This window comes from Chaetodon auriga, chromosome 7 (assembly GCF_051107435.1).
Source record: "Chaetodon auriga isolate fChaAug3 chromosome 7, fChaAug3.hap1, whole genome shotgun sequence".
NCBI classification, from domain to species: domain Eukaryota; kingdom Metazoa; phylum Chordata; class Actinopteri; order Chaetodontiformes; family Chaetodontidae; genus Chaetodon; species Chaetodon auriga.
Window position 1 is genome coordinate 8,708,540 of NC_135080.1, and position 23,784 is coordinate 8,732,323.

The 23,784-nt window shown below is 42.2% G+C and overlaps 1 protein-coding gene across 3 annotated transcripts in view; it reads left to right on the forward strand.

Annotated features, from left to right (window-relative positions):
• LOC143323172 (roundabout homolog 2) overlaps positions 1–23,784 on the forward strand; it is a 49,354-nt gene that overhangs the window by 7,810 nt on the left and 17,760 nt on the right. For all 3 annotated transcript variants that reach the window (XM_076734858.1, XM_076734860.1, XM_076734859.1), the window contains exons 2-10: positions 2,254–2,580; positions 12,129–12,286; positions 14,021–14,141; positions 14,219–14,357; positions 15,652–15,779; positions 19,177–19,301; positions 20,845–21,016; positions 21,459–21,664; positions 23,702–23,783. In XM_076734858.1, coding sequence (XP_076590973.1) covers positions 2,254–2,580; positions 12,129–12,286; positions 14,021–14,141; positions 14,219–14,357; positions 15,652–15,779; positions 19,177–19,301; positions 20,845–21,016; positions 21,459–21,664; positions 23,702–23,783 — 1,458 coding nt within the window. The remainder of the gene's footprint in view (positions 1–2,253; positions 2,581–12,128; positions 12,287–14,020; positions 14,142–14,218; positions 14,358–15,651; positions 15,780–19,176; positions 19,302–20,844; positions 21,017–21,458; positions 21,665–23,701; position 23,784) is intronic.

Genomic DNA, 23,784 nt, shown 5'->3' on the forward strand with positions numbered 1-23,784 from the left:
GACCAAAAACAGAGCATGAAGAGAGCACTTACTCTCATCAGGTAGACAAAAAATGACCCTACATAAATACTAATGCTGCTCTGCAACTGCTGGATGGATAAATAGACCACTATTTATTTATTTATTTATTTACGGTGAAAGCATCTCAATGATGTGTTAACATCTTGTTTTGCTGTTTCCAAGCAGCCAAAAAAACATGAATTTTGATAAACAGCCTCAGCAGAGTCCAGCAATGTGTTCAGCAAGTTACAAAGTCTGAAGCAATTCAGGACTCTGACACCAAGGTTAATTTACTTTGTGACATTATGTGCTCTGACCTGAGGGTCAGTTCATAAAGCCAAATATTTAATTTGACTACATTTTTGAAGACGTGCACCATCTTTATAAAGTCAGAGAAACAGTCTGGAGCTGAGGTGCTGTCTTCTACCAAACCTGCTTAAGATTTTGTTTTTTTGAGCGATAATTTCATCTTTCTAGTTTTAACTTCTCAAAGTCTGAGGAAATAACCCGGACAGCGTCATAGTGATGTCATCAGAGTTACCTCGGCTGCATAATTAGGTTTTGGATCCAAAACCAGAATCAGTTCAGCTTCATTTCCTCGACTTCAGTACCAGATATTTCCAACTGTGTGGATCTTCTCCCCCCCAAATATACAGACTTCATGGTAATGCCACATTAAATTGCTCTAGTAATCTTTTAAGAGGTCAGCTGTCTCGCAGTGTTTGTTTTTGTGGTAAAATCCAGTTATGATAGGAGAGGAAGAGTTCAGAGTGATGTAACTGTATTACATGACTCGGGATTTGAGACTGCCAGTGAGTCCTTTGCGTGCTTTAAAAACAGGGTTCAGCAGCAGGACATGACTGGGCTGCAGAGATTCTTCTTCGAAATCAAAATACGTTTTCTGTTGACAAACGCGGGCAGATGTGTCAATATGTGCTGTTCACGGATACCATGCAGATGTGAATATAATCTAAAGGAAAGTCCGTTACGCTATCTTAAAGGATTAGTTCACAGGCCCAGCATGAAATGATTTACACTTGTTCTCCTCTTGTAAACAAAATGTGTGTTTTTTGCCGGCACTGACTGGAGGTGCTATGGCACATTTTAATGCCTCGATTAGTATTCATCTACATCCTGCATTAGTGTTTTGAGCTGTCCTGGTTTGTGACCCCGGGGTGTTAGCTGAGAGCGCTCAGATCGCTCTTTACATGTTTACTTCAGGTTTATGCCATGATGGCCACTCCTGGCCTGCATGGATCAAATCATTTCATGAAAAGACATAAATCTGCTTACAGCTGAAAAGTGAGGGTTTATCCTGATGCCTCAGATTTAAGTATAATGTAATGAAGCATGTGCAACAACATGTGTGTCATTAGGTTAGTCTTGACTGCTCCTCTCCAATAATAATGGAGGATTTTCATGCAGTCTAGATTATGAGCTGAAAATAATGCCCCAGACAGAGCAGCACAATAATCAGTGGCACAGTGACCATTTCATTTTCTTCTTTTTTTTTTCTGAGGGTGAGGGAGAGACCATCTGTTCCTCAGAACCGAAGTAAAGGCAGCGGCGTTTTGAATTATTCATTTTTCTAACTGTAACACACTGCTACAGACATTTGGTCTTGCTCTAAAAGCTTACCTTATGACTTGATGCAGTGTGTCTTTCCCTCACAGCCAAGGGAAGATAGTAATGGATCCCCAAGGAGAGGGATATGGGAGTTATCTATATCGCTCTGCCTCACTCATTCACTCAACTTGGGTCTTTCTTCCTTTACACAGGTCTGCCTATGGTCTTATTCTTAGCTTTCCACCAACTATCATTTCTACCTCTGCCACAGTCCTGACTGACACAGAGATTTCCCATTACCATATCACATGGGTGATTGCATCCTTTGTGCACGTGAACATACCCTGCTAAATATATGCTCCCTTTACCAATAGGCAATATGAGGCTTTGCTATTTGCAGATTATACCAAGAACAAATGGATATCAAATTTAGTGATCTGAAAGGAACAGGCTGTTATTTGGAAACATCACGTCTTACTTTCAAAGTCAACCTTCAAAGAGAGATTACCCGTGATTTACTGCTTCGCTGCACACAAATTTATCCAACTCACCAAAAGCATCTCTGAAAGAGGATATTTTGCCTTTGGTTTTGCTGCTGTCTGTCCTGTTAGAAAGAGATTATATGTTGTCATGAATGGTAGGTGGTCAGATGGAGAGATAACATCTGTCCTCATCTCCACTTCACAGGGTCCCGGGCACGGTTTGAAGACAGCGCACCTCGGATTGTGGAGGACCCCTCGGATCTGATTGTCTCCAAGGGGGAGCCCGCCACCCTCAACTGCAAGGCAGAGGGTCGACCCACTCCCAGTATAGAGTGGTATAAGGATGGCGAGCGCGTGGAGACGGACAAAGACGACCCCCGCTCTCACCGCATGCTCCTGCCCAGCGGCTCCCTCTTCTTCCTCCGCATCGTCCACGGACGTCGGAGCAAACCGGATGAGGGCGTCTACACCTGTGTGGCCCGCAACTACCTGGGAGAGGCCATTAGTCGTAATGCTTCACTCGATGTAGCCAGTAAGGCTCTACGTTATTGATCATGGTCTTAAAAGTGTGTGTGTGTCTGGGCACGTGTTTTGCCCTATGTGTTGATGTATGTGCAGAAGCTTCACAGTGGTGTCCCAGATCTTTCTGCAGCCGTGTGGCAGCTTTTTGGAGGCCCACTCGAGGGTTGGCTGTGCTTAAAGTAATGATACGAAACAAGCAGACTGTAGGAGGCAAACCTTGGAAAGATGGTGGACATAAATTCATTAACAAGTAGCCTGGCCTGTGGATTTGTTTCTAATTTTAGGCTGCTGTGACAACAGTGTTTTGTGTGTGTGTATTTGTGTGTGTTAGGTGTTTAATTGCAGCTTGAGAGGAGACACCCCAGTGAATTCAAACATTTTAGGTAGTGAACTACTTAGGGGACCAATTTAGTAGTCATAAATTTAAGCATGTGACTAATGTATATAGGTAACAGCAATTATGCAATTATGTGTGTAGTTAAGTTATTGGCAAACTTATCAACATTTTAATATCACATAGAAGTTCTGTTTCCTGCTAATCTGAAATGACACTATAAACATTTTCTTTAGACTTTAAAGGCAAATTCTGGTATTTTTTCACCTCAGTGTCTGTCTGATCAGATGTGGTGGATGGGTTCTCCTACCAGTCAGTCATGGTGGATCCCAGACTCCACAGCATCCACGACGTCATGATTTCAATGAATGTGTGCTATACAGATTTTAAACAATGGAAAGAGACCGGTAATACACTGGTGTTGGATCATTTCAGGTTTACCCTGATTTGGAGTGTCGGACTCAGTATCAGGAGAGAAAAGTTTCGTCAATGCATCCCTAATTGAAATGAGCACCTCTGCGGCAGAGATCTGGGGAGTCTGGCAAGATCAACGTCAATCAGAAGCAGAGTCTCCTGCAACAATCAAAACACTTCAGTTTAACAGAAAAAACATTACCTCAAACACTTGCCTTCGTGTCATAGTTGATCTGTAATGCTAGGCTTCTCATTGCAGCAGCTGCAGGGGGACTATTTTCTGTGTTTACTGTCGGCCAGACTCAATGAGAAGTGTTTTAGATGAATTCTGTTAAACTGAAGTGTTTTGGAAAGCTGTGGGAGGCTTGTGCTTCTTGCCCTGATTGGTGGCGCTCTTGTCTGAATTTGAGTTTTCCAAATCAGTGGAGGTGGTGAACGAGGTGTTAGTGTGACTAATGGTCATCAGCGTGAAATAATACCCAGGTTATGTCAGAGTTTCCCTTTAAATGACCTCTGCTTGCCTTGCCTTCGTCCACACAGTATCAGTATGATAATCCACATACGCACTGAAAATTAGACCTGCAAACTGATCAACAGTTAACTGTCATATATGGCAAACCACAGCAGCATCTGAGAAACTGAGGATTTTGGCATTTTTGCTTCATCGGTTGTAAAATATACCGTCACTGCTCAGTTATATTGGGAAATGTAATGAGTCGCTGACCTGTGGAGACCTTCTCTTTGGCAGCCAGCTTATCATCATATCAACTGAGCATCCTGTCTGTGTGTAGCAATGCCACATGTGAGCATGCATGTATAGCTGTGTTTCCTTTGTGCAGATGTGTTGTCTGCTGCTGCTGAAGAGTACAGCAGGGGAGTATGAGCTTTCCACCTATCTTTATGAAAGTGCACTGAAGTAAAAAGCTCCCACTAGGAGCCGTGTCTATTATTTTCCCTCCTCGGTCCAGGACACGTGCCATTGTCTTCCTTCCCTCCTAATTGTGCCAGTGTGGCTCGGCCCTTGGCTCGCTTTGGCATGAGGAAATGGATTAGCCAGCGGGTTGATTAGGCGTCGGAGCATTAGATTAGCAAGGTCGAACCGTCCTCGTTAAAAAACACAAAACAGCAATTTGAGCACAGTCTTATCTTCCACCATATTGAGGCTTCCTTACTGGCAGCGTGTGTACTGTAAGTGCTCATGGCTGGGTGAACTCATCTCGTGTCCAAAAATAGGGACAGCCTCCTCAGATATACTCTATATTGGAAACCATAAGCAGCTGCAACTAATGCAAATATCCAAGCTGGGAGAAGATATGATGCGTACACTGTCATGCTGCCCCTTTTAAATTGTTGATAATGAAATTTAGCGTTGTGTGCAGCTGGAGATTACAGTACAGTCATATTGGTAAAGAGATGACTCACCTGCAGGCACTGAGTGACTAACAGTATTAATAAGAGCCTGTTTTGTTCTAATCTCACTGCCTCTGGCTTATGAGGGCATATGCTAAGGCAGCATGGTGGTGGTCTTAGACTCCCCCCTCCCCTCTGTGTGAGGTTGTGCTGACTGTGGGGTAAGTAGTGACCCAATTAGGTCTGGCAGGGAGGGGAGAGGGGGGGTGTATGCAGTGTTAATGAGAGGCCAGTTTTAAGCTGGTGGTCTTGCAGAAATGTTGGAGTGTGTCTTGGTGGTGGCTGTGTGTGAAGCAGGAGTCTGAGGGACAACAGGTGGGAGGAGGAGAGCCTTAAAACTCCCACTGAGCAGTAATTAATACAGATCCATCTGTTCCACTGTTAGTACGTCTGCGTAGGGAGCAGGAGTGCTGACACTAACCCGGGTTTAACCACATTAATTACACATTAATTGCCAGTGAATGATGCATAATGTATTGTGCTGCATGACTAAGATTTTTCTCTGCAGTGGGCTCACAGATTTGCACTTCAGTCACTCTCTCCGTGAATTATGGCCACAAGGCCTTATTCTTTTCACTGATGTGGCATTGGTGACAGTTAGCTGGAATTGCCTCTGCTGAGATGTATAAATGGGTGTTATGGGTAAACATGGATGGCAGAGGAGCCAGTGCACAAACCTCCGAAATCGTGTGCATTGTGTGGACCTGCATGTCAAACATTTTGACAGTTTCTAGATTTCTTGTCAGGGCTTGGGTGTACTCTTCAGCATTGTACTGCTATGAGTGACCTTCTAGTAACCATATGAAATTATCATTTACATTGAAAAATTCTGATTATTTACATTTATTTCAGGGATGTAGTGGTTTGTTTACATTGTCACTGCGATGAAACTGATTTCCATTTCCTGTTTTGTTTTGTTTTCTTTACATTGTGGTAAAGGTGACACTGCTTGATGCTTAATTATACTCCGAGTCCACGCAAAACAAAGACACATAAAACCTGTCTGAACTCTCAGCTCTAGTGTACAGTAGTCTTCCCTTTTCAGGAAATGAGCAATGTGGGAACAAAAACTGTCACACCTTAATCGGATTAATGTGATCATAATGACTCTATTCTGCCGGCGACGATGAAGCAATGAACAATGTAAAAAGCTTTGAGGCTTATCAGCATGGGCGTGTTTTGTTAAACAAGCTGGGGCAAAACCTTGTCTATCTAAAAGCAGACATAAAGCCAAGTCACCTCTTTTGGATTCGTCTCCTTTTTGATGCCGATGGAACACAAATTTAGTTTAGCTTGATTGTCCAAGCCAAGCCACCCAATTTTCTTATCGCAGGTTTCACCACACATTGTAAGCTACCATACTCTGTTGTCTGTCCAGTGATTAAATGCTAACCTATGAATATTAATCGAAATGATGTCAAATATCTGAATTGCAGTTAAAGACCAATGTCGTTGAATCATTGCAGCTAAATGTTATCAACCTGACTCAACTGTATTTACTGTCTTGAACACACCCCAACCCTCGTGCAAATGAATGACTTGAATCACCCACTCAGTGAAACATGTTCTTGAACAACACAAGACTAATTCAAATGTCTTCTTCTGTCCAGCCAGTTGTCCCAAAACCAGAGACATTCAGCTATGTGTGACAAAGAGCAGCTGCAAATCCTCACATTTAAGAACCAGTGGATCATTTTTTCTCAATCGGCTCTTTGGAAAAAATCACTGGTTGCTTATGTTGAGATATGTTTGTAAATGTAACACAGTTACAGTGTTTCTGACCTGTGAAAGACCATAAATTCAGTTAAGCCTGATTGTTGGTGCAGCTGCAAATGGCGAAACCTGTTGCTGGACTCTGTAACATTTTAGCTAAGCTAACTTAATTTGTCCACTCAGAAGCAAAGAGGCAGAGGCATGATCACATTAACCTGCTGAAGGTGTGACAGTTTGTGTTCCCACATCATGTATTTCCCAAGAAGAAAAGGGAGGACACCTGTGGCATACCACTAACTCTCACCCATAACTCACACAAGGTATCAATTATGTGGACATGGACGTGTTTCTCATTAAGCAGAAGGTAATATAGCTACAACAAATGCTGACTTCACCTGTGACTCATAGAGGTTTGTGTCAAAACATAAAAAGGATTCAAGCACTTAGATGGATTTCTTTGTTCTGAACAGTCAGCCCCTATTTGCTGCACAGTTGCAGCTGAGGTGATGTTTTTTATGCTCAAATGCATTTTGCGCACCCCAAGGTCCACAAGTTATGTTTTTTGGATAGCTGCTGTTGCAGCCTTCTGGAGTAGCTCGTAGTAGGAGCTTGCTTTGCTTGGAAATGCCAGCAGCAGTCATTATTCTGTCTTTTTTTTCTTCCCATTTCACTGGAAGCTACCAGTGACCGTCTGACTTGCCTGGCTTTTGAAAAACCAGAATAATGAGACAGTGGGAGTGGACTGAAATCTATTCCTCCATTCTTCCAAGCAGTGTTTTTGGCTTTAAACAAAGCAAGAAACAGGGAGGTGGGGTGGGTTCGGGGAGGGGAGCAGTAGTAGTATCTATTTCAAAATCATGAATGTGAATGTCTGCCTGTCTCAGCAAGGAGACGGTCACATGGTGTGGCAGGATTAGAATAAAGTAGGACAAATAAAAAATAAAAGTTGTTTAAAAGGCTTTAGAGCCAGATGTTCCCCTTACTCCTGATGAGGGATTATGAAGGAATCAAACTTCTGGTTGCAGCTTATTTCTCATCTTCTTCTGCTTTACATTCTCCTTTCAACAGGGAGAATCCTTTGTTATATATCATCCGTGAAGAATCCGGTTTATATGTGTAGTTTAGAGCTGATCTGTACTTGGATGCAAGAAAATAGTTTCACTCTGAAACTGTGCAAATCACCTATTCTATGGTTTGTCAGCAATAATAATGCAAAATGTGTTGCTTGTATGCACGCTTGTAGCTGAAAACACCATCGCATTTGTGGTACGTGGAGGAATTTATAGCCGTGAGTTTTTCATAAAGACTGTTTGCCCTGGAGTCTCTTCTCATCCTCCATCAACACAATCAGACAATGGATGGATTAAAGCAATCTCTCTTCTCTGTAGGCAAAGCCTCCATTAGCTGTGACAGGGCAGTATCATGGCAATGGGATTAGACCACCTCCCTAACGGGTTTACTGCTCTCTGAAATAAAAGAACAATGGGAGCTAGGCAGCGAGTCGTCTCGGGCTCTCAAAAATGTGCACACTTCTGCTGTCCTTTAACCTTTCCGTCCACCCTCCTACCTCTCAGCCGTGAAAACAGCGAGCCCGGTAACCATTCACACATCTGTCTGGCCCACGCTGTCTGCTTCCTACATTCGCTGTTACCTTCTTTTTAGTACAAAAGCTTTTTCTTTTTTTCTGTCTGTCAAACTCGTGTTTCTTTCAACTTGCTGGGGATGTAAATGGTCTGTGAACTGTTAAGTAATGTGCCCCGTGGTAGCTTGATTTTAGCAGAAGTCACAATCACTTAACAATAAAAGCACTGCCAACTATGTGCATTAATCAGCTGTGCATGCAGTACAGAGTGCGGATGTCATACATACCATTTTCTTGTGATTAATCTCTCTTCCTCCCTCTGTTCATTTTTTCAAAAACACTAACAGATGGCCTTTCTGCAGTCCTAGAGCTCCTCTCTGCCAAACACTAATATTGTACAGATAAATGTCACTTAAAAATCAAGTGATGAATATTCTCTGGGAGATTAAATCTCCTAATCTGTATATCCCTGAAATATTAAAGTTATGAAAATGAATGGCCGATCTCGGACTAGCGCCCGCAGAAATAATGATGAAACCACTGAAAGTCATTTAGCCCTGCTTTACCATTATTTAAGCTCACAGGAAGTGCCTTTGGGGAATGTGAGGATTTGTCTCTGCAGAGGCAGGGGCAAACCTCAGCTGCCCTGCAGTAACCACGCTCCCCGTCTGAGCGCAGTGTGGGCGGACAGAAGCGATAGTGCAGGGCCTGGTTTAGGAGATTATTTGGAAGACCTAGTTGTATTCTGTCTGAGAAGTTAAGTTAGGGACAGTAGCCCCTCAGGAGGGTGTGGTTCGTCTTAGTGTTTCTGTGGAGATTGGTCCATTCTACGGCGGGATCATCATCACACACAAACATCCGTGGGAAACTCTGTTTGGCGTAGCGAGCTTTAAAGTCGGTGCAAGGAAGGATCACATTAACTTGAACACAGCTTCAAAGAAAATTTTGGAGCTCGTGTTTCACAGTGTTTGGGGGTAGTGATGTCAGGAATATATTCTGCTCTCTGGCATGTGTTTCAACCCTCAAATGTCCCACTTTCTGGGAGTCTGTGCCCGGGGACTCTGGGTTTCAAATGCTAAAGGTGTGTGCGTGCATGTGTGTTTGTGTCTGTGTGTATTTTTGTCTGTGGGTGTGTGTGCAGTCGAGGGATTAGCTCTCTCCCCATAACTTTTTCACTTCAGTCACCATGGCAGTGAAACAAAGGTCTCTGTGCACCCATCTAACCAGGCCTTACAGACGGAGGTCTAAAAATAATGCAGTGCTTTCAATTAGCCCTTCAGCTCTGCAAAGCATTTGAAATAGGCAGCCAAGTGAACAGGGTCGTGGTTATTTGGTGAACAGACCTTTCAGAGGAGTGTGAGTGCCTTTACTGGTTACAGTCCACGCATGTCTTTGCTGCAGCTCCAGCAGAGGCTCCTTAATTGTCCTGTTTTGTGAGCATCTGCAGGGTGTTTTGCTTTTCTGTGGCAGATGTCCACGCTATATATATATGCCTGCGCGCTCTCCAAACCCCTGCTCAGGGAAATTCCTGCTTTGTTTTCATATAATCACCTGCTCTGAGATGTACAGTGTTTGACTGTGAATAATGATTATATATCACTGCAGTGTAATGAGACATTTAATGTCAAAGAGGTAAGAAGGTCCGAATGAGTCAACATTTTGTGAAGACCTTCTCACTTTTCCTTGGCTTAAATGTCATGGCATTAAAAAGAAGAAGAAGAAGAAATCCCATCCTCTCACTCGCTGGAGAGAGTAAATTTCTCCTTCATTACAATAAAATTCAGTTTAAGAAAGCATGTATGATTGATGAACTCATTTCATGCACCAAGTTAAAGAAAAGGGTGTATAATGTACGGATTGACTGATGTCCACTTCAGACCTGACAGAAAAAAAACTGTCTGCTGCTGTTATGGAATATTCATAACCGTTTACCCAAGACAATTACAGCCGTCGAACTAGAGTGAGGAATGATTTTCCGTCTTTAAATAGCTGCGATAAAGCCATTTCAGATGAGATTTTATTCAAGTCAAGTGGGCCTGAATATTGATGCTGCGTTTAAAGGCCAGGGCTGCCATGTTGACGTAGACGTACTGGGGGATAATTAATGTGGCATAGATTTAGTAATTGGCTTGGAATTAACTAAGCACAAATTGATTTAAGGTAGATTACGGTAATGGTACTAAATCCTAATGAGTAAAGACTAACTGAGATTACACCAATTGATTGTCCACTAGTTACGGTACCTGTAAAGCTTTCTGTTAGCACTGAAAATGTGCAGTTTACAGTGATAATGCTGCAGATTTATCATTCAAAATGTCCATTTTTGAAACAATGGGTGTTTGATTTAAGAGGTATCTAACAGAAATACACAAATGCAGACTTCTCATTCAATGGCTATGAATTTTGCTTGCTACAATGACAACTGCCATTACCAGATTGTGTCAACTGTAGCAAGCTGTCTACCATAAGCTAATGCTAACCAACTAATTAAAGAGACAGCATTGTGTGTTTCAGGGTAACGATAGCCCCACTATTCAACATGAAATTAAAATGTGATTCGTTTGAACAATGTTAGAACAAATGGTATGTTATTCATCTAATTTAATGAATTAGTTGGGTGATAATCAGGGTTAGAGTATCTCACTCCAAGCTGAAGTCAACGATTGGCAACCCTGTGCTAAGTAACATAGTGCTAACTTGATGATGTCTCAGTTTGGTTGGAGTGTAAACTTTCTTCAAACCAAATGCTTTGCAGGGAAGTTTACACTTTGGTTACTGGAACAGTACAGCTTACAGTCAACTCCCACTTTTGGTAAGATAAACTGTAACCCCGCAAAATGCCTCTTGCCTTTGGAATGAACGCTAGGCTATAGGCAGTAAGCTAGCTTGATGCTAATGTTTGCAGCTTACATTAGAGCAGATAAACTCACTCATGCTACTGTATGTTTGGCTTTGGAAAGGCTAAAAAAAAAAAAGACCCACCCAAATTCTTTGCTTGACAGACGAGCCGTGCCTAATGCCAAACTGTGATTGGATAATTGCTTTTTGGGGGTGGGGTTTGTGTTTACTCAGTTGTTATTTGAGAATTATTTGAGAAGTGTCGTGAATGTTGGGTCTCTTGCCATGGATTGTAAAAGCAGATGATCTTTCATCTTTGAATCTGTGATAGATCACTAAAATATTCATGAAAGTGTAAAAGGAGATTGTATTGATTATGCTGGAATAATACACTTTGGTGGAGAAAAAGGCTGTAGGCTGTAGCTACAGGATGTGGTCCAGCATGACGAGTGAAGTTGTTCATTCCTCTGTGTGTGTGTGTGTGTGTGTGTGTGTGTGTGTGTGTGTGTGTGTATTTGAAAGTGTAAGCCTGTCAGTGTCCGAGTATGAGTTTCCATTGTGCAGGAGGTCTCATGAGAAGGCTCCAGTTCACAGTTCACACTGAGTCTTTCATCTGTCAATCACAGCAGAAGATTAGAAGATATCAAAGGTCGCAGTGTCAAAGTCATCTCACCCTGTCATCATCGACAGGGTGGCGAGAGTGCAAACTCCAGGGGTGACACGAGGATAGGCTTTTCTCCCTCAGTGCTGATTTTGTTGGAGATTTGTAAGATCGCGTTTCGAATCAGAGACACAATCCTTTCATTAATGCAGAGGCCACTTTTTTCTCCCTCACACATGGGCTAAATTATGAATGCGCTGTTATTTGTTTACTCCATGTTGGACTGAGAGATGTGCATTATTCATCTGCTCTGACAGGAGAGACAGCAGAGTAGGACACAGTCCTGGTAAAAACATTAAAAGAGAGAGCGCAGTCTAACAAGGACGTTGCCAGGGATTTGAGCAGTCATGCACATGCAAACACAATAATCGACTTTCTCTCAATAAGCTTGTTTTCAGCCAACCCTCAGCAAGAAGATGGTTCACTCAAGAAAACAAGTCCAAATGATATCCAAGACAAATTGGTGTTTCTTTTTATTACAGCAGTCATGTGTCTGTGCTGCTGCTCACCGATCTGTGGGTCTGATTCCCAGCTTTTACTTTAAACACACCAGACAGACAAGGCTTCTTAAGCTAATTAGATTCCTTTTGTGTTTTCTTCTTCTAGTCCTGAGAGATGATTTCCGGCAGGCCCCGAGTGATGTGGTGGTGGCTGCTGGAGAGCCTGCTGTGTTAGAGTGCGTGCCTCCACGAGGTCACCCCGAGCCCACCGTGTCCTGGAAACGCAACAACGTCCGAGTCAGCACCAAGGATGATCGCATCTCTGTGAGTTCAGCTTAAACACTGAACAAGGACAGAACAAGACGAGTTCCCATTTCAAAATAAACGCAGCTAGTTACCCTCTTAGGCCTTGACCACATGTATACAGCTATTTTGTCAAATTGGTATATCTACCCTTTGTTGAAAAGAAAAAAAAAAGCGATTGAATATCATCTTCATTTTAGGAAACGTCATGTACCCATGGGAATGCAAAAATTACTCCAAAGAAGCAGCAGTGGCATGTGCAGATGGAGATATCTAAAACTCTATGTTGAACATGTGCACATAGAGTTTTGAAAAATCTGCACTTTAGAAAGCGATTTAAAAAATTTTCTTTGTAGTGACTAAAATGCTGTGAACGAGAGGCCAGAGTGCAGAGGAAAATGTTCGGTTTGCAAAATATTCCTGTATGTGTGGTCAAGGCCTTAATCTCTGCTGGACCACCATGTTCTGCAGCCAAGTTTCCATCCAAATTTAGACCAGAATTTGACTGAATTTCCAGAAAATAAGCAACAGAAATTGAGAATTAATGCAATAAATTCTCACTAGATCACTAAATGTGTATGAATCCACGACTGAAAATAGTCCCAAAGAAATGCCCTATTTACTCCTATTAACCTAAACCACCGTGCCTTTTTAAAAATAAAAGTATGCTAGAGTATGTACGTGCATGTCTTCCACAGGAACACATGACCTTGTAGCTGAAAGCTGTAGGTTGTTAGATCAGGCCCATTTTATTGTTTTGCTTCCTTTATTCTTGCAGACACAAGACAACAGGTATAAGACTCAGGTTTTGCACTGTTTTCATCAGAGCCTGTTCATAAACCAGATATTTGTTACGAACATTCAGCAGTGCAGGAGAATGGCACAGGTGCATTCAGAGAAACAAATGCAATGAGAAACAATGAGAATAGTTTCAATAGATCATAATTCAGCGCCGACTCCTTGGTTTTCTATGGACTGAAGAAAGCCTCGGATTCTGCTGTCACTTTTGTTCTCTCCCCTCATGTGTAAAATCAACAGCTGGACATTATCTCCGGTGGTGTTTGAAAGCATTTTTTTTTTTTTTTAAACATAGGAACTGATGTGCTCAAGCTGGTGAAGGACAGTGTTTACATCAGCAGTAAAAGCAGTGGAGGACAAAGTGTTCATGTCTTTTATCTAAGGGAAACTGACAACACTGCTAGAGCACTATGAAAATTCTCCATACAAGCTGAAGTCCTGCATTGAATATATCGCTTAAGTCAAGTGTTACTCTTAAGTGTGCTCAAACTATCAGACCTTAAAGTCATGAATGCACAAAATTGACCTCTTGAGTGAGTGTTACAGTGTTAAATATTGTATTGTAAGGTTGGTGCTGCAGATGAAGTTTAAGCAGCATTGTACTGATATGATCTGTATAGAAAATCTTAACCTTGAAATAGTTCTGTACAACATTTCCCTCTGTATTATAGTGAAATAGAAGTAGAAAGTATAGAAATTTGAGGTACTTAAGTATTTCTAAGTGCAATATTTAAGTAAATGTACTTAGTTATATTTCACCAGGATGCTGAAGTGTAACAGAATGACTCTCACAGGGCCTGAATATGAGGGATTATTGATTTATACCAAGAGTTTCCAAATGTGGATTATTTTTCCATTATAGGCTGTGATGATAACCCTGAGTCGTATCTATCTGCTGTCTTCACTCAGGGCACCATGAAGACTAATCTCTTGAGCTGTCACTGTGCTGTTTTTCAGATGCGTGGGGGCAAACTAATGATCTCTCACACCAGGAAGAATGATGCTGGCATGTATGTTTGTGTGGGCTCAAATATGGTTGGAGAGAGGGACAGTGATCCTGCAGAGCTGGTGGTGTACGGTGAGTTTCTGATGCAGTGAGTGAGTCCTTCAAGGGACATGAGCAGGACATGTCTGAGACCTTCCCTCTTCCTGCAGAGCGTCCTGTGCTGGTACGGAGGCCGGTGAACCAGGTGGTGATGGAGGAAGAGACCGTCGACTTCCTGTGTGAGGTTCATGGAGATCCCGCCCCCACTATCCGATGGCGGCGAGAGGAAGGGGAGCTTCCCCGTGGGAGGTGAGAGTGATGGACATGAGCACTGACCCACAGAGAGTCAGACTGGTGATGCACACACAGCATCTTAGGAGGCTGAATAAGAAATACAGCTTTAACAGAGACGAGCCTTGTGTTGGATTATTCACTCATGTGACCCAGAAAACATATGTGGAGTAATTGTTCATTAATTCATGTCTGTCTATCACTCTGCTAATATGAATTCATAACTGGAAGAGACCAAAAAGGGTTCATTAGTTGGCAGAATCCTCTTGTGACCAGATTCATCCTTTTTCCCATTTAAACTCGGTATAATGTATATTTAGCTAAGCCTATTAAAAAATACATTTTTTTCAATTTCCAACATTATATTACCCTAAAACTTAATTTAAAAACTAAGAAAAAAATTCTTACATAAACTGAATCGCTTATACTGAGTCCCAAACAGCCAGACCAGTGGGACACATTCACTGTAGTTGCTATCACCCGTTATTTGTTCTGTAAAATGATAAATAGCAACTGCATTGAATATTATACTATTGTGGTAACATCCACGTTCATAAATGTATCGTGTAGAACTGATGTGAAGATCTGGCTGTTTGGGATTCACTGTATTATGTTCATCTGTAAGTATAAAAAGGGTAGTTTGCAGAGACTTATTGTACAATAAGGACCTGTAGAGGACAGTATAACAGTCATGGTGACTCCAGTGTTTTGCGTTTATTTGTCCATTTTGAGAAAAGGTAATTGTGATGATGAGAAATTTCTGCAATGGCTGTTTTGCCTATTTGTAAAGAGCCTTCTTGTTTTTTTTAATCTTTTACTTCTGTGGTTTATGAGTCTATGAAATAAAGTTAATTATACGTTGATCTGATTCATTGCATCCCGTGCACAGACGAAGACAGCTGAATTGGCTTTCAGTACGGTGGTTGTATCTGGTAATTTAGGTGTTTCTGCTCTGCAAAGTCCATCTTAACATCATATTTAATCCGCTGTTAAGAGATAAAAATGTTTCCCGAGTCCTAATTCCTCCACCGAGTGAAAAACTGATTCACAACTGTTTCAAGAGTTTTCCTGGATCCAGTAACAATACCTAAAGCAGATAACACAGGCACATTGTTCACTCGTCTAAAGATAATGTCACCTGATTGGAGAAAAAAAACCCTGCAAAAGGTTGATTGACAGGTGAACAAATGACATTATCCTGCACAACTGGCAGATATTCTCTGCTTTGTGTAACGCCAGATTAGTATGCTCGTTTTCTTTTGCTACGCATCTCTGTTAGATCTTCCATTATCTCAGTTTTTCTCATTTCCAGGTTTGAAATCCGCAACGGCAACAGCCTCCGTTTGTTCCGCGTGAAAGAGCAGGATGAAGGGACGTATACCTGCACATCTGAGAACAGTGTGGGCAAGACAGAGGCCTCAGCCATGTTGCAGGTCCACGGTAAGAAACACATCATGCATATTGTATTTGCACGCACGCACACACACACACACATACTTAGGGATGCATAAAATATGTCTCATACCTAGAGCCATCTTCATGCATAAGGTGACATCCAGTCACATGGCAACAGTATCATGCAAATTCCCATTTCCTGTCCAATGCTCTGTGTTTTTATATTAGTGTATCTTTGTGAGTCCCCGTCCAGCGGTGCTGCCAGGAGCTTATGCTAAACCGTATGGATTACGCCATTTGACAGATGTTTGGTAGATGCGTGCTTTAACTCACTGCCAGAGAGCAGTCCCAGTATTAATAAGACATGACTCTCTCCCTCTCTCTTCCTGTCTCTTTATCTCCCTCCTCTCGCCTCTTCGCTCGCTCTGTGCCCTTTTTCTTTCTGTCTGTGTGTCTTCGTTTAAATAGTCTCAGACGACTTCCTCCACTAATGCTTTTATCAGTGTAAATGAAATCCAGCCGAGCAGTTTTCCATTCACTCTGCCTCTTTGTGCTTTTTTTTTTTTTTTTTTGGCTCTTTTCCATGCTATCGCTGGTTTTGTTTTGTAGCTCAGTCTTTCATCCATCTCATTAATTTTCCATCTCTCTCCATTATGTTTCAAACCCTATCATCATTCCAGTCGGCCCGTTCAGTAAGTTCACCTTACATCTAATTCTTCTCTAAAAAACGCATTTGTGTTATGCTAATTTATTTTGTGCTCTTTTCTGTATGGCATCCTTAATGGTTTTTAAATCAACAATGAATTCCTAACGGTGTAAATAACTTCCTCCATTAGGGACTGAGTTGTTGACAACATGCCTGTTGCTGCAGTCGGGCATTAAGTAAGCCTCAGACACAGTGACTTAATGTACAGCAGATTAAGGGCTCCTATCAAACCCACATCTGCTGTGTAGAGGAGAGTGTGTCAGGACGCTGTGATACCATGTAAATCCCTCTCTCATTTGCAGCTACAGTAGTTCGAAATGCAGCTGCAAGGTTTTTAATTACAACTCAGTGGTGGTCCTCACTTTGAAATAAGGACATAGTACAGATTATTAAAGGGGTACTCCAGACGTTTGGAGTAGCTCAGACAGAGAGAGTAAAAACAACATGAAACACTGGGTGCTGCATTTCTCATAATACAACTCTATAGGATTTTTTCGTACACACTCCACCTCTCTTTCATTCCCCTAGTCTTTAACAGAAATACAGTGTAACACATTTTTAGCTTTTTGAAAATAACCCTTATGACTTCACTATGACATCATCAAGATTATTGTCTCAGACTTGACAAAACTGCCCAAATCCTGCAGAAGGTGTTAAATTAGTGGAGTGCCCCTTTAAGTCATAGTATTAGTAATAGTTGTAGTCGTAGTTGTAGCAGCCTCTCCTGTGTTGATTTTGCTGTTTTAATATCATTCATTTTTTCTTCCATCCTTTAAATATAATTTATACAATTTAACCTTTTTTAAGCAGGAAAACCTCTGAGATTAAAATGTTTATTTCTGTTGTGTCCTGGCCAAAACCCAAACCGCACCTGATAAGACTAGAAAACAGCCAGGACGTTTCATATTAAGGGTGAATCCAGGCCAAACAAGCTAGTGCTACACTTCATTGTTTTTTTTTTGACACCAAAAAAACTGTCTGGTAATAATAACCATTTAGTATTTCATATCCATGATGCACAAGTCACTAAAATCTACAACGACGATGACCCAGACACACAAATCCATGTTGTCCAGACCAGTACACTCAGATATTCGAATGCAGGTGTTGAACAAACAGAATAAAAGCAGAAAATCAGATACAGCGCCCATGCAGAGTGATCCCTCCCCCTATAGGCACCATTTTTGTCAATATCTGTCCAATTGGGAAAAAAAGCCCAAAGCCCCGTTCTCCATTAAGAATATCTCCGACGGTCTATACAGAATTTAGCTTGTTCATCCGAAGCTGTCTAGACCTCTAAAATTGGACATAACAGCATTCAGCACATACAGTAAATCAAAAGACAATAACACATCAGATTTGCTGATTTAATGATGTTGATTAAGAGTGTGAGACGTCTTCTGTGTTTGGGAACATGCTCTTAGTGAGAACGTTACAACACAACACGAATGACTCAGATCTCCTCTGCGCTGAGCCAAATATGTGTTTGCATGCTCTGTATGTGTGTGTGTGTGCGCATATGTGCCACACAGAGATTTGTAGAGAGGATGAATCCAGGCTTGAGAGGCTTCTCATCCGACGGGAGGCGAGAGCCAATTATTCAGAGGGGAGGTAGAAGGCGGTGGTCAGTGTAAATCTACAGAGGATGTGATAATGTGGCTAACGCAATGATCTGACCCGAGCTGGAAATTGGCAGCTCTGCCCAGACCTTTCCCAAAATAACCGCGTAAATGTCATCAGACCAGCGCTGCCGTATGCTGTGATGATTTGTTTTTTTCTTCAGAGGACATAGAGGTGATGTGTCTCATTAAAGATGAGAGGGCGATGAGTGTGTAGCGCCGGATCAAAAAGCTCTTAAGGTTAAGGAGACAACTCTTAAATCTTACTTCTTCGGAGCTGATGAGTGCTGTATCAGTGCAGAGCGGGGTTAAAAGCAGTGACGGAAAGTAATTAAATGTACTCAAGAACTGTACATAAGTGCAGTTTTGAGATACTTTACTTGATCTGACAGCTGTAGATGTGAGTTACTGAAAATCATATGAGCTTATGAGATTCAGTGCATTGTTATATGTTAAACCAGCAGCTCCTCTCTTATAAAAAAGCAGCGTTTAGTTGGGGATTTCTCCTCTGAACTTCTCAGATGGTTTAATACAAATAGCTGATTAGCTGGTTTGGATGAAATATTTCCCAAAAAATGATGAGCAGTGAAAAGTCCTTTGTTTAATCATCCCATTTTTATCTCGCGACCCTTCGGACCCTCGGGTTGGGAACCGCTTGGCCAACTGTGTATGAATAAACTAGCTCTACCTCGTGATTATTTCACGTTGTTTACACATTAAACCACAAATAAACACGTCCACACCTCCACACGGCCCTGCGGGAAGGTGCCTCATTGTTGGATTTTATGTGAATGCAGCCGGGCGCGTGCTTCATCCTGTCCGCTGTGGCCTCTCCGCTCTGTGTGTGTGCAGATGTGTTTTACTCAGGTTGGCAGGACATAAATCTGTTTACACACTCACATCGTGGGGACTCAACACAAGCCACCATAGTGTAAATCATTAAAATTTAAGGTGAAGACTCGGGTTAAGGTTAGAGTCAGGTATTAAAGATAATGCCTCTGTGCTTTTACTTCAGGAGGATTCTGAATGTAGGACTTTTACGTTGGAAATAGTTTTACATTTTTTCATGCAGAAATGAGACCTTTAATGAGCGGTCACACTCCTTCTCCTCCTCCAGTGCCACCTCAGATTGCCACGAAGCCCCAAGACCAGATTGCCACCCAGGGGAGGAGCATCACTTTCCAATGTGGCACCACAGGAAACCCTCCACCTGCCATCTTCTGGCAGAAAGAGGGCAGCCAGGTAAGAGGCCGGAGCAGAGAACAAGAGCTCCTCTAATGCAGCAACTCAGACATCCAGTACAGTAAATTCCTGTTTACAAATCACTGGATGAGTACACATGAATACATTCACTATCTAATAACAAGCCTCAAGTCGATACTTAGTGAATGTGTGGTTTGGGGATTTTTTTCTAAAGCTTACTCATGCTGTATTGTTTCATCATATATCAGCGAGCAGAGTTTCACACCTTTGTTCTAAAGGCGAGAAAGACTCACCGCAACATGAACAGGTTTTTGTCTGATTTAATCATACTTTTTCTGACACTTTTTTTTCTTTCGGTTTGCCCACACTCTTCAAGACACATTATTCAAAGCGAAACGGGCGAGAGGCGAACAAGAGAGCGCAGCACATTTGCATTTGGCTCAGAGATATGAGTAGAGACAAAGTGTTGGAAGGCATTGCGGTATTGCGTTGGCGGGAAATGTTTCTCCTGCTTGCGACCGCAGTCTAAGAGAGTTATTGGGATGAAGAAGTATAAAGGAAGGAGGGAGAGGTGGCAGGAAGTACACCAGGTGTGGAAACTGCTTCTTCAGGGCAAACCTGCAGACAAACACTGTCCTCCTTCCACACTGTACACAACTATAAATACCCTGTTGCTCAACAGCAGCTGGGATCACTGACTTGGAGGAGCAGCTTCAAATGTTTTTAGAAGCTTGTCGCAGACCAAACAGGAAGTTCAGCACCAGATTTTGGGAATAAGCTTCAGTCTGCAGGATGGTTGCGGCATGGTTTGCCTGTTTGTAGAGCTTTTTTGCTGTATTTGGGGGATTATCTGTAGCCTTATAACCTTGGTCCCTCCACTGAAGTCTAAGCCTCTTACAGGAATGAAATGGATGGCTGAATGGATTGATGTGCATCCCTTCCCCCTTGTTCACATCCATTTCACTTACAGAAAAACAGAATGGGACAGCTATAAAACGTCTGTCAGTGGGCGTCATACCAAAAAACGCCAAGCTAAAGTATTTCTTCCAGTTTTGACCTTTGCTTTAGCCGTGCTAGTGGCCACGGCGGTCTGTTGGCCCACCGCTTTAGTCCAGACTGAAATGTCTTCTGCAAGCATGGCTGTAGACTGTGGTTGCTTTGCTGTGTTCAGAAGCTGATGAGATGAGCTTTGGATGGTTGAACGTGTAAAGATCTGAAACAATGAATCAATTAACAGGAAATTAATTTGATGATTGACTAACCGTTTGGCAGCCGTTATCCTTTGGGGGCCTGTTTGGACAAAACAAGCATTTTGAAGATGCCACCTCTGGCTGTGGGACATTGTGACAGGGGTTTTCTGACATTTTATAGACATTAAGTAATGACAGTAAATACATAAAAAGACACTTTTTTCGTATTTATATCAGTGCACAGTGAACATCTTAAGGGTTTTTGGTTGTTGTTCAAAGAAAGCGAGCAATGTGAAGACGTCACCTTGAGTTTTTCACTACTTAACTGATTAACAGGCACAGTGTAGCCTCATGTGTATTTTCTGTTCTGCTGTGTGTCTTTGTGTGTTCAGATGTTGTTGTTCCCTGGCCAACCACCATCACAGTCCGGTCGTTACTCTGTCTCCATGAGCGGAGAACTGACCATCACGGACGTCCACCCCGAGGACTCTGGCTTCTACATCTGCCAGGCCATCAGTGTAGCAGGAAGTGTGTTGGCCAAGGCGCTGCTGGAGGTGGAGGGAGGTGAGACTTCAGTCCACACAATCATGCTTGAACCTGGGGGAGGCTTATTCTTTATTCTGTACTATCAGCTAACGAGGAGAAAACATATTAATTGCTAAGTAGGTGCATAACAGTAAGGCTCATAAAGACCAAGAAAGAACACAGTTATGGACCACATGCTGGATGAGCAATGAATTTCAGGCTTAATGTTCTTCCTCAGGCAGCTTGTAAGCACCCGATTTAAGCTATTTTTCTGCTCTTTATGCAGAGTATTATTTTCTGCCTGCTAAGCACCTAAAGTATTTTCACCCTTTGCACTCTCACGGTCGGCAACTTTATAAACATATTTTCTAAAAGCCTTTTGTACGCCTGCAAATATGTCTCTCTGGACTGTTTTGTTAATAAGAAGAGAGATGACACCCGTTGACATATTATTCTGCCTCCTCTCACCTAAAACTCGTAGGTCCTTCAGGTCGTGTCCCACCAATAATTCGCCAAGGCCCGGCCAATCAGACTGTATCTTGGGGTGCGACGGCGCAGCTGCACTGCCGTGTAATCGGAGGGCCCTCAGTCAAGATTTCATGGGAGAAGGATGGAGAGAGACTTCAGGGAAATAAACCTCGAATGACCTTGATGGAGAATGGCACTTTGCAAATCACAGACATAAAGGTGTGTGCGTGTGCGTGTGCATGTGTGTGGTTTTTTTTTTTTTTTTTTTGGGGGGGGGGGGGGGGTTGCTTTGCCTTTCGTGAGTGTCATTTATTGGAAAGGGCGTGAAAAGGATGAGTTTTAAAAGGAGTTTGCTCTTAAACTGACTGCGTGACTGATGGAAATTAAAAAAAAAAAAACTGCAGAGAATACTGTAAACATTCCTGTCTGATCTCTGACCTTCTTTCGCTTTCTCCGCAGCCCACGTGGCAACATGTTTTTTCTCCCTTTTCCATTATAAATTCTGTTTTCGTTTGTGAAATTAAGGTGAAGCTGAGTTTCAAAGACCAATCTCTCTAAGGCAGTGCATATCTCTCCAACGCAATTATGTGCTCATGCGGTGTGTAATTGTAATGTTAATGAAGGCGCTTGTTTGTAAATGCTAATGTGTTCTGCTTTGATGGAGGAGCAGTCAGCCCCTTTGTGCTATAACCCCACCTGGAGGTCAGTGAGTGCACGCGGGACGGAGCAGAAGCAGCATCATTTCCGTTAACTGACTGGCGATAGATGATTAATCATCTAACCGCCTTTTAATTAAACCTCCTGCCCGGACTATGCTTACTCTCTCATCCTGTTTCTCCGGCTGTGGTGCTCAGCAAACTTGGAGAATTAAGTTTTGGTCCAGTGCACCACTGAGGCGGGGGAAATCTGCCATGCCAATGTGCTCAATGGAACAGAAGAGATGCATTAGTGTGGCATCAGGGGGGATGACAAGGGAAAAAAGAAAGAGGGGAAATGGAGATGACGAGTGAGCGACTAAAAATATTTACCCTGCTGATGCCCCTACTCACCATCAATATTTTAGCAGTAGTTGGGAGTCATCTAAAGAAGTTCACCTGCACCACACGCTGTGCTGTCTGTCAGCCAGAGGTCAACACTGCAGTGGATGATCTCATATGGTCTGATGATAGTTCCAGCAGACTGGCTCTCAGCCAGGCCAGAGTGTCAGTGAGGCATGCTGGAATATACAATTCATAATGTAAACAGGAGGGCTGGTACAGTCGGCCGTGGGTGAGGCGCCTCGTGCTCTGCAGCAGTGAAGCTTTTAGAGGCTGAGATGAATGTGTCATAATTTAGGTATGCATGGCTTCCTTTTGGGGCAGCGGTTAAAGAAGGATTTAGATCCTTAACATAAAGCTGCTATAATCAATATTTTAACTGTAATGGATCAAATATCTGTGTGTAACAGAATTATCACCCGATTCTGCAGTTCAAAAAAATCAGTTACTGTAATGCAGCTCCATTATTTCCAAATCATTTTCAAATATGTTCATGGAAATAAGTTTACAAGGGATCTGGTACTAATTACAGAGAAAATAGAGGTTCACTTGGTTCACTTGCATAATTGTTGGCTGAGTCTTAGTCAGTGTACAACAGGTCAGCTTAATGTGCAGAAACTGATTTGTCGATAGGTGAGCATTCAGTACATTATATAGAAAAGAAAGTTCGCAATGATAAATTAATTATGAAAGAATAATTACGTGGGTTGAAAATAAGCAGTTCTTTCAAGGATATTCTCCATGATTCGGACTAAATTACAAACTGGAAGTTATTAGAAAAATATTTGGAATTTATGGTCTCTAACATAAAGCCTTACCTGCTTTACTTACATTGTATGAACACGTATTGTTATTGTGCTATTTTATATACCTTTGTATAATTTCATGAATAGTATGATTGCATATTCTTTATGTAAAAGCTAAATCTGTAGGAGGCATTAGTACCTACACCTGTCAGATAAATGTAGTGGAGTAGAAGCACACAGTGACATAACGTCCACGGTGCCTGCAGTAAATGTACTTTCCACGACTGTCAGACAGGTTGAGAATATGATAAGTAAGAACAGGATCCGGCTGTCGAAATTCTTGATCTAAATATTCCTTCAGTCGTTCAAATAGATCCAAACCGTCCTTCAAAAATTAAAAACTGCTTGCAGCATTTGTTCTCTTGGCTTTTTTTGGGGGGTGTCTGTCTGAAATGTTGACTGCTGTTTAACAGGACACAGACTCGGGGATGTACACATGCGTGGTATCCAGCGCCACAGGGGAGTCGAGCTGGAGTGGGATGTTGACTGTCAGAGG